The sequence below is a fragment of the Poecilia mexicana genome, unplaced genomic scaffold (genome assembly GCF_051168715.1).
Source record: "Poecilia mexicana isolate PSO_F unplaced genomic scaffold, ASM5116871v1 scaffold_5, whole genome shotgun sequence".
Taxonomy (NCBI): domain Eukaryota; kingdom Metazoa; phylum Chordata; class Actinopteri; order Cyprinodontiformes; family Poeciliidae; genus Poecilia; species Poecilia mexicana.
In genome coordinates, this window is record NW_028263374.1 from 13,289,537 (window position 1) to 13,300,967 (window position 11,431).

General features: G+C 39.1%; 1 protein-coding gene across 1 annotated transcript in view; it reads right to left on the reverse strand.

The window, feature by feature from the left end:
- scn8ab (sodium channel, voltage gated, type VIII, alpha subunit b) overlaps window positions 1–11,121 on the reverse strand; it is a 45,328-nt gene extending 34,207 nt beyond the window's left edge. The window contains exon 1 of the mRNA XM_088005559.1: window positions 10,718–11,121. Coding sequence (XP_087861685.1) covers window positions 10,718–10,999 — 282 coding nt within the window. The 5' untranslated portion in view covers window positions 11,000–11,121. The remainder of the gene's footprint in view (window positions 1–10,717) is intronic.
- Between the last annotated feature and the right edge of the window lie 310 nt (window positions 11,122–11,431).

Below are 11,431 nucleotides of genomic sequence, written 5' to 3' on the forward strand. Positions count from 1 at the left end.
TTTTTTTGTAGTATGCCATCTATAAAGCATCCCAAATAGTGTCCTACATGTCCTTATATTTGCTTTATCCCAGTATTCTGTTATTTTTTGACATGACTCCAAAAGCAGTTTTCTGATGGTGATTTCAAAAATTAAAGGAAACAAAGCAGCCCAATTTATCATGGCCGATTGTGAAAATCTAAACCAAAGAAATGTTTTGTCATCCTTTGGAAACTTGCATTTTACATCGCTGTGCAGAAATTTTGGCTCACTTTTCTTTGAAAAATACTTTTTATTCAACCAGACTGAAGGACTTTGGAGCATGATAGACCAGTTTAGTTCACACTGCTGCCTCCTGATTTATCGTCTTTAGACGTTCCTCACCACGGCACCGACAGACTTCAGAAACTGCCAGCAGACGTCAAAGCCAAGTTCAAGTTTGGAGGTAAGCGAACACAACATGCCACTACTATATCATATCATCAACACTAACAAGGTCTTCCACATTTAACCATTTATAAATAATTTCAACCTGTATATGTTTTTTATTTTTTTTGACTGATACTCCAGAGCCACTTAGAGTGAGGAAAATACATTCAAAATGAGAGCAGGCTTTAACTGGTCCGCCTGAAGAGTCTCCTTTTTTTAAGCCAATCAGAGATGTCCTTCTGCATGACCCCTCTGCCCTTGAGCGAAAGGTCACAAACTGGTTTCTGGAAGAGACCAGTTTGTGATTCTATCAATTACAGCGAGTCGTCCAGGTCCTGAAGCAGCTAAGCAGACCATCACACCACCACCGCCATCATGGACTGTCAGAACGATTATCTTTTTAATAAATGCTAGATTAGTATCTGACGTTGTCAAATGCATTTTCACATTCATCTTTTTAGTTAACATAGCATTTTATTAAAAGTCTACGGGAACATCCAGACGTTTTGGGGAATGTGAGAATAAGACATTTTCTTTTTCCTCTTCATAAATGAAATCATCAATTGAAAAGAGCTAATATTTACTCACTGTCACACAGAAGAATAAACTGAGACAATCTGCATATAAATACATTGCAAAGAAGTAACACTTTGCCTCATTGACATCACTTCCTCTGTGAGAGGCTGTCAAAGAGCGCCCCGTCGGTCCCAGCAGGACCTTCACTGTGACAGAAGCAGCGAGCGCTCCTAAAGGCCCGAGACAGGCAGACAGCAGAGCTCCCCGGCCTCTCTGTGGCCCAGCGGCTCTCTTCACGTCGGGTTTAAAGCTCTTACTGGAAAGGGAACAGCAAATGCTGCCATCGATCAGGGAAGATCTGCTGACTCGGAGCTCGCTCCCTCGCAGTAACCGCTCCCTGCCCATAAACAGCGCCGGGCCGAGTGCGGGCGGGCGAGGGGTGAGGCAGCAGCCTCTGTTTGTTTCTGTGTACTCATGTGTGGGGTCTGCAGAGGCCTGTGCCAAAGTCTTGGACAAAAGGCACGTGAGGTCAGCGTTACGGACACGAGCATCGTTTACAAACAGACTGCTGAGGTGTCGCACGTTACCTCCAGGCATCCCAGCTCAGAGCTGCTCTCACTGGTGGCCAGTTGTTTTGGTGAACCGTGGATATTTGGATGAGGAGGCTATTCTTTGTTTAAAGCAACTCAGAACACAATTGCAGTGACGCACAGATGTTAAATTATGTATTTGTGATCAGAAGGAGGAGGACGTTTACCTCGAAATCTAATCGTTATATGACTGAAGTTAAGCTCGGTATTTTTCAATCAGATCTGTTTCACTGTGAGACAATTAAGAGAGAACTGGTTGAAGTCGACATGATTATGGTCATTTAGTTATGCCTTGGAAACATAAATGAAGTTTTTCACATTTTGTCATGTTAAAACCACAAACTTCAACCATAAAATGCTATAAAAAAAAGCTGAAAACATGACATGACATGTTTTCTTTTTGTTTTTTTATGTTTTACAAATAAAATGTCTGTGCATTTATTTAGTCCCTCCTGTGCGAATCTTTCTTTGCATCGCCATGTGCGTTTTCAGTTTTCTGCTAAATAGCGTTTTGACCACACATGACCCGTCCCAAACTGTAGATGTGATTTCAAATGGCTTTTTCTCAACAGACAGGGATGGACAATATGGATCTGAAATTTCATTCTGACATTTTGTTTGAGTTTTCTGCAATACATCTATCAATTCATGACATCAGAGAAACTATTGTTCATTTAAGGATCCGTAAAATTAAACAGGCTGCCACTTACATTAGGTAGTAAAACTAGCACTAGTCAGTACAAAGTAATTACATACAGTCATCCAGTTGTATTGGTGCTAAGTAGAGGGGCAAAGAGCTGAAACAGGAAAAACTTACAAACCCTGCCATGTTGACACCTTTAGCGTTATGCAAACACCATCATTGTGAGTTTTATTCTTTTTATGATAAATCACAATTTGTATCACAATGGTCAAATTTCAGAGTGCACAACAAATACAACACTGGAAATCATTCAGTTTTCAAATTTTTCCTCCGCTGTACAACAACACGACACTAAGTGTTGGTCTGTCACATAAGCTCCCAATAAAAAGCATTGAAATTTGTACTTGTCGTGTGAGAAAACAACAACACCGCTCCAGGCCTTCCAGTGGAAAATATCATACTAAAAGTAACCACAAACACAGAAAGTGTAGGGCCAACACTGTAGAGAAGGGAGGAGGAAACGGAGAGGTTGTGTTTCATCATGTGTTTTCGTCATCTGGAGTCAAAGTCACACGAACAGGAAACCAAGGGACCTGAAGTCGTCTTTTCTCTCAGAGGTCAAAGGAAGTGCTTTGCTGACCGGGTCAATACGATACGAGGAAGGAGGCAGTAATTAACATGTGTCCAGCATCACTAACTGTGATTTGATTCACTTAATTGTTGCCATGCCTGTAGATGTGGGTTATTTTAAGCAGGCTAGTCTGTTCTTGCAACCAAATCCTTACTTGTGAAGCTCAGCACATATCTGCCTTTTATGAATAACGTTTCATCCCTTCATTCCCATTTTGATGAGAGCTTAAAAGAAATTAGCCTCTGTGTCATCATATCACATTTATATTCTACAGGAACAGGAGGTTGTACATTACAACCGTAAGAATCACAGAGAGTCTTTTATTTTTTTTAAAAAGTACAAATGAAAACATATGCATGTTGATACCCAACTGAATTAATGTATGCAAATTATAGGGGTGGAATATTTTTAAAAAATTTTAATTGAGAGTTGCTTCATAGCATTAATTTAGAATTTGATACACATCTGTACAGGAGTATTGATAATTGAGGAAAGCACTATATGGGCCATTTACTGTCTTAAAAGAGGGCACGGGTTACATAGCATCCAAATAAAGATGAAGGAATCACACATGGAAAAAAAGTAGCCAGAATGAGCAGTGATTGGAATAATCTAGAGGACTAAACGCCTCCTTATAAGCAGCAATGATCAGTAATCCAATCCCTGAGAGGGCCTGAATGTCAAGGCATAAATATACTATTGATTCCTGAAATAATGCTCAGATCAGATAATCACTTAGGGTGGAGAAATAGATTTTTCAGATTGTATTTGCCAAAATCAGAACTATTATTTCAGGCAAAAAGATAAATTAGTTTTTCAAGTGACGGATTTTGCCTTTTGAAAGCAGCTTACAGGTTGCATTAAGTTACAGTAGATACACGTTCCTTTCAAACTAGTTTCTGCTAGTTTATGACAAACTATCTTAAGTCAGAGTTTTGACTTGTAAAGATGCAAGTAGCCTGGAGTTTGATATCAGAAATATTCCAAGTACAATTTGCAAGTATAAAGTAATTCTCAACAGACTATTTGGGAAAATTTTTCCTTCCACTTGCATTGTAGTTAGTGACACTAATTTTTCAACTTGCAGCTTGAACACAGAATAAACGTTTAATAATAAATAGACACAAAACCCACTGGACCAGGCCCCAGTCTACAGTTCGTCATATTATATGCAGAACAATTAAAATAACATGCAAAAGCAAGAACCAGAAGGGGGCTGGCAGAGGCAGGACATCAGCAACGAGAACCGAATAGAGAGAGATTCAGGGGATGAGTGATGCAGAGCAGAAAACCAAAGAGCTGCAGAGAAGAGAAAGCCACACCTGGGATAAATGGGCAGATGTAGAGAGGAGGAGGAGGAGGAAGAGGAGGAGTAAGTCTGCAGCAGAGAAACTAAGGAAGGGGAGGTGGGAAAGACAGACAAAAACAAAGATTTAAGCTGGGAAACAACAGGGAGGAAGTCATGGAAAGGGAATGCACTACTTCTTAAAGCAAAGAGCAGTTTTAGCAATCTGAGTCAAAAACCAGAACACACAGCTGAGTTCTTTGGTTTATGTTTCTCTGTGATTTATTAATCAAAGATTTGCAAGTACATCTACTTAAAAAAAAAATCATTTGGTTTAATTAAAAGGAGGCACAAGCAAGATTACATGAAGGGAAAACTCCCTCCAATTTGCATTTTAACCTACCGTATCTGTTGTACATAAACCAAATTCATACCGAGGCCTGATGAGGGTAAATTTAGCATCTGATAGGGATAGAAATCAAAGAATCCCCAATACATTCTTTAAAAAGTCCTTTTTGACTTATCTTCTTCTTACTTTTTTCTTTTCCAGTGTTCATATGTTTTTATATCTTATCTTGTAAAAGCATTTTGTACTTCCTGTTTATTAACAGTTCTAACTAAAGAAAGTCCATTTTTAATTTTTATGATGATTATTGTTGTCATTGTTGTTTGAAATTACAGTTGTGTTTTCCATGTCTAAGCCTTTATGTCCCTCATATGAGTAAATCTAATTTCAACAGCCTGCGAGCTTCAGCTAGCAAAGATCTGAATCAATGTGTTAGGATAAAATATGCACCACTTGTTATAATATAAATGTATGAGGTGACAGATTAAAACTTTTCCTCATTACTTCACGTCTTTAGCGGTAAAAAAAGAAAAAGAAAAATCTATATTATTTGTGAGATTTTCTGACCTCAGCAGCTCTCAGTTTTGCACAAATATTTATTTTTGCTTTCTCGACTTTTGTAGGATCAAATTAAAATAGTTGATTGTCTTTATATTGTTTCTGTGCTTTTCAATGCGTCTTTTAATGCTTATTGCTCAATGGTGGTTTTTATCATCTGGCTAACCACAGCACTTACACAAGCACTTACAAAAGGAAAAAGCAATAATTTGTGACCCAAACAAGTTTTCTATTGTTTGGAATAGAAAAACAATAGAAAACTGTTTTCCCGTTTTGTTACGGGACAAAGTAAAGGATTATTTCACCAGAGGAATCTGGACTGCTTTTGTTTATCTCTAACTCAAAATACAAAAAATTGGTCAGACCTCAAATTAGATTATTCAGGGTTCTTGAAAACATAGTTGATATTCACAGGACCTTTATTTTATTTGTAAAAGCAAAACGATAGTATGTTTGATGCTTTTTCAATATCAAGATAATTTTATACTAAAAAACTGGACTTTAAATACAGATCAAACCTGGATTAATTGATATATATTGGTCACAAAATAGTAAAAATGACTTAGAATCAATTGTGAAACCTTTATTTTTAAAAATATGGGTGTCGGGTACAGATCTCCCAGGTTAGCACTCATTTATATTATTGCTAATAATAATAATATAAAGCACTGCAAATTGTTTTGTGAAATTTTCATAATTAACCAAAGCAGCTGCAGGCAAGGTCACAATAATAACTGAAGGACAGGAAACTGATGAATTAATAAGCTGCAAATAAACACAAAACCTGCAAAAAAAAACAACAACAACAACTGCAAAAGTACTTAAAAAAGACGAAAATAAAATCCTGTCTTTCTCCAACTTTCTTTCTTCCTCCAGCCTGTATCGCAGTGACAGCACTCAACCACCCCGCTCCTCCCGCCCCCATCCACTTTTTCACTCAGCCGAGTACAGGAGGATGCTGTGTCATCAGAGACTGAGGACTCAGACGGAGCACTAAAGCCCGGCCCTCGGTCTAATTTACTACGCCCTGATAGAAAGAACGCCAGAGACGAGGCGGCAGAGAGGAGAGGGGAAAAAGCATAATAATGAACGGTGGTGGACTAGAAGAGAGAACGGGACGAACATAATGTAATGCTGTGTGCAGAGAGTCTCAGTTGCTGCTGCCAAGAGCTCACCTTGCGCGCCCTCTAGCAGCTGCTGCCGAGCACAAACCTGTGCAGGAATTACTGCTCTGCTGCACACTGCTGATACAACCGTCACAGCAGCAATGGAAAAACTAGGCTTCAGGGGGGTAAAAAAAAAACAAAAAAACTGGGGTTTAGTGTTGCTGCGCGTACAGGCGGCGTCCGTCTGCGCACAGGGACACACGTGTACATGTCCTCCATCCGTCACGTCCTGCTCTGCCTTCCTTTAACATTGCCTCGTCACATCAGACATTCGGAAAGCCCAGGCAGTATTCTCCCCGTCACAGGGGAAAACAAGAACTGCAACTCTGCATTTCTCTTCCTCGCCACTGCCTCCTCTTCCTCTCTTTTATACATGAGTGCTGTGATCAGGTTTCCTGCAGCAACACTAACACACAAACACACACACACACACTTAGACTCATTGACTTACAGAGCAATGTGGAGCGATTGGACGGATGAGTGTCGGTCAAGCAGAGGAGACAGACAGCCTTGAAAGGTGAGGGCAGAGACAGGGGGGGAGCAGTGGACCCTAACTTGTCACATACGCAGAAAGACTTCCTCACAGAGGGAATAAAGGTCAAATATCTGTGGATTAGACATAGTGCTGCTTCAAATTATATAAACATGGTGGGCGTCTGTACGATAAAGACCCTGAATGCACAGAAAAGCCACTGATGTTGTAAAACAGGCCCATCTGCAACTATAAGCAGAACTGGTTAAGCTGTGCACAAAAGCCTTAAAACAGATGGTTGTCATGGAGACTTTATATGGCACCCTTTGCTGCAGCTCTCTGAAAGTGAGTTTGGAGATATTATTTCTCTAACTCCCTTTCAGTCCTCCTCCTTGTGCATGGTGGTAAGATAAACCTGGATCTCCGTCCGGCCTTGGTCGTCCTCTTAAAACATTTTCATGACCAATCAGACTGTAAAAATTTCTTGAAGCTATTTCAAGACAGAGACATTTAAGGCATGCCTGCTCCTCTTTCCCATTTTGAAGAGCAGCTTAGAGTTTTCCCTTGTTGCATCGTCTCAGAGTGAGCGCACTTCAAGATTCATTAATATTACAAACTTATTCATTAAATGTCAACAGTGCTTTACATGAGAAGGTAAATAGAAAGAAAGGATTAAAATCTGTTCAGAAGTGGTCTACGACCTAAATATCCTGCTCTTTGTCTTTACGAGCAACATTTTTACATTTTAAAGGACACTGATCAAATTGTTAATGAGATTTAACTGTAAAAAAAAAAAAAAAAGGAGGGGGTAAATTATTTTTGACAGTTATTTGTGCAAAAGACGCAATCTATAACGTGCTTCATTACAATAAGTTCTGCTGAATTACACTAGCAAAATGTGCAATTACAATATTACTGAAGAATAAATAATAAAGACAATTTCAGTTATAATTAACCCTCATCTCACCCTTTGCACACATCTAAACATTCCCATCACTCCAGGAGTTTTGGGATTCTGGTAGTACAAAATTTTGACCAGGTGTGGGTGAGGCAGGTGTATGAAGCAGTGTTTCCCATAACACTGTTGTTTTAATGCTTGTTTAAATGCACCAGCTTCTCACCACGCGTAACAATATGCAAACAAACAGCATCACAACAGAGAGACGGTGTTCCTAGATCAGCAAAGTAACTGCAGAGCAGAGAAATGAAAGCTAAGGAAGAATGCGCAGAGCATCAGGAAAAGTTTGGAGGGATATTAAAGGCCATAACGTAACCCTTCCTGTGGTAACCACCGACCTGGGACTGTGGATCAATAGATCACAAGAGGCGCATGCCATTGATGGTTCCATCTACCTTGGGAGGGAGTGCTGCACTATGCGATTGCCAGTCTTGCTGACTGGCCATCTTGCTTCTATAGAGCCCACAGATTGTCTTATACATTATCACTGCCCAAACACAGGAGACAGGAGAGTCCACACAGCTGCATGCCCCTGCACTTTTCTCTCCACTTCCTGTCCTGCCCTCCATCTTCTACTCTAACTTCTCTCGCTAGCTTCCACTGGTGCAGAGCTGCAGGAAGGACAGAGCTCAGACATGTCTCTGATAAATAAAGGATAACGAATTTGGCAATGAGCCGGAGGGGTTTGAGCCAACTTTTCCACATCAGGCTAATTCAAAACCTGATTGTCATTCTGTTTTTATTTATGCCCCTTGTGAAAAAAATCACACTATGTTCAGAAATAGCGCTGATACTGCAGCAGTGCCAGAATCAAAATCTGCAGAAAATGACAGCTCAGCTGTACGCATATATGTAAACATGAAAAGAAATTAGGCCAGATTAGAAATGAAGTGTAGCTGTAACAAAGGTTTCCCTTGGATGCACTAATTTCAGCACTTTTACCTCTCCTGACAAGTCGACAAAGCACTTACCATCTCAAAGTGTCTTATCCTGACAAAAACTGTTAGTCATTGGGACTGATTTTATAGAAGGTCAAAGGCAAACCTGTCCTTCCCCTCTGCAGTTTCATTGTCTTTCCCAGACATTAACAGATGCAGTGAATCAACACAACTGGACAAAAAATAAGACCAGAATTGCTTTGCAAAAGAAACCCGCAGATGCACGAAAAATATCTCAACTTGCCCATCTGTAAAGGAAAGCTATATATTTGTAAAGAAGAAGCATTTTATAATCTTGCTGAGCAAAATGCCGAGAATGAGCACCGCTTCCTACGATGACAGAGAATGTGTGGTGGAGTTAAAAGTGTGTTTTACCTCTATGATTTATTCTGTCTTTATATTTTGCTTTTTTTAGCACCTTGTCAGACAAAGTTAATCTTAACAAACACATAAAAACGGTAAACTGTTGATTTAAAAGGGGACAATCTGAGGAAATAGAGGAACAGGTGAGAAACAAGTCCATTAACACCCTTCAGAAAAGGTGCAACGTCTATAAGTCTATATGGCTTTAAAAACCACGGCAAGAGCCATTATTGTGACCGGGCCAAACAAAATTACTCCAAGGGAGCATCGACGACTCATTCAGGAGGTCACAAAACAATCCAGAATACGTTCCAAAGCAAGGCAGACCTCAGTAAAGCTTAGTTTTCCTAATAACACAATAGGAAAGAGACTGAGCAAACAGGACATCCATGGAACAGTTCACGGTAAAAACCACTGCTGACCAAAAAAAAAAAAAAACACACAAAGGACCGTCTCACATGTACTTAAAAAAAACTTTGATTATCCAGAAGAACATTCTGAGGAGACAAAAGTGGGACTTCATTGAAACTCATGTCCCATTACATCCATTGTAAAACAGATCAGCACAATTATTGCATTGCACTGTATGCAATATACTCATCAAAACGAATGACTTGAATGGCAATAAATGTTACTTAACCATTTAAATACCTTGTACTCAGGCTCTCCATACCTGTGCAGTATACATTAACACTTGTTCTTTAGTACATCATAAAAGTTTAAGGTGAAGAGATGGTAAGGTGGTCAAGATATTAAGAAACCACAACTATGTAAAAAAATGTAAAAATAAATCAACTGTTGTTAAGGTGGAAATAATATATTTTTGTTCCTGCAGCTGGACATGTTAATTATCTGAGAGCAGAGTTTACTATAAGCCCACAGCAGAAAGACATAAGTGATGTTTGCTTATTTCTTTATATATCATAATCATGCTTGCTACAAAAAATTACCAACATTATTTCATATTGAAGGTTTTCCCAATAATGTGCAGCCTTGTTTCAAAAGATCATACAGACAGTGGAACACGGTGGTGGCAGTGTGATGATCTGGGTATGCCATGTCAAATCAGAGCTGCCTGATTGATTTGCTGCTGTTGACGTTACCATGAATTATGGCCTCTATCAGAAAAATTCCTAAAAGAAAATGTCAACACATAAATTCATGACCTTCAGTCACCAGACTGAAGACACTGCTGAATCAAATGTGTGAATTATCTCATCATGCCCTTAACTTCTACAAAGTCTTGCGTCTGAGTAATTAAACTGTTTGTAATTAAGCAAACCTAAAAGTTGCAGGACCCCAACCCTTGAGGACTTGGCTTTGTCTTGGCTTGTGTCAATGGCTTGACTAGTCATTCACACTCTGATGGTGGTAAGCTACACTGAAGCCACAGCTGTGGCTCAAAACAAAAGAATGTAGGCCTAGTCAAAGTTCATACTTAAATCTGATTTATACAGTTTGAATTTAAAATGGGATTATGGTTAGCCAGTGATTGCTTATGGATTTATGGGCCAGGCTGTTTTGAATAGTTTTTCTCCGTGGAGAAATAAAATTATAATTTGAAAAATGCTTTTGGTATGTTTTCAGATTGGTCTCAGATTAAAATGTGTTTGATGAGCTGAAACATAAACACAATTTTTAAAAAAACAAGTGAAGCATGACATCCATACAGCTGCTGTAAATATTCAATTCTACCTGAAATACATTGAAATATTATCTATAAAGTTGAAGAGAACATTTATCCAATAACTATTTGGCAGCATGATAGTGAAAGGTTCTGGAGAATAACATAAGTATAAAGGAAAATAAGTCTGGTATTATGACAGTGCGTGTATTTTCTTACTTTCTGGTTCAAATAGTATGGATCCAAGTCCTCCAGGGGCGTTGCTGCCATTCCATCAGGAATATCGCCATAGATGAAGGGCAGGCTCTTGCCTGCCTCCAGGTCGCTGTTGGGCTTCGGCTCATTGTCATCAGATGTGTCGCGGTGACTACTGTCCGATCTGGGCTTGGGAGGCTTCTTGTTTTTCTCTTCCTGAATGCGCTTCTCGATGTTAGCGAGAGACTCCGGGGTGAACTTCTTGAAGCTGTCAGGTCCTGGGGGTGCAAGAAGGGGTGCGGCCATGTTTTCATCCTGCAGCTATTTCCCTTTTATTTGTTTTCCATCCCCGACAACCAGCTCTGGGAAGTGGGAGACAGAGGGATTAGAAGGAGGAAGAGCAAAAAATAAAAATAAATAAAAAAGGTGCAGAATTTGATTTTCTTTTAAACTAAAAGTTTGAAGTAGAGATCAGAATCTGCCCATTTTTTTATGATCATCTCTGATTAGATATCAGCAGAAAAAATACTGGAAATTAGTTTTTTTTAGTACATTCATAAAATGCATCAAAACTCAAAATTCTCAACAATTTTCAGTATGTACTTTTGATGAAAAAGTTATTTTGTTTGACTTAAAAAAATATATGAAGGGTAGAGGCCAATGCTTTGATGCATAAATGGGAATAATTTTGTAATTCCTTGATTTTATTTTATTTTTTTATTCGAAACTGCAATCAGA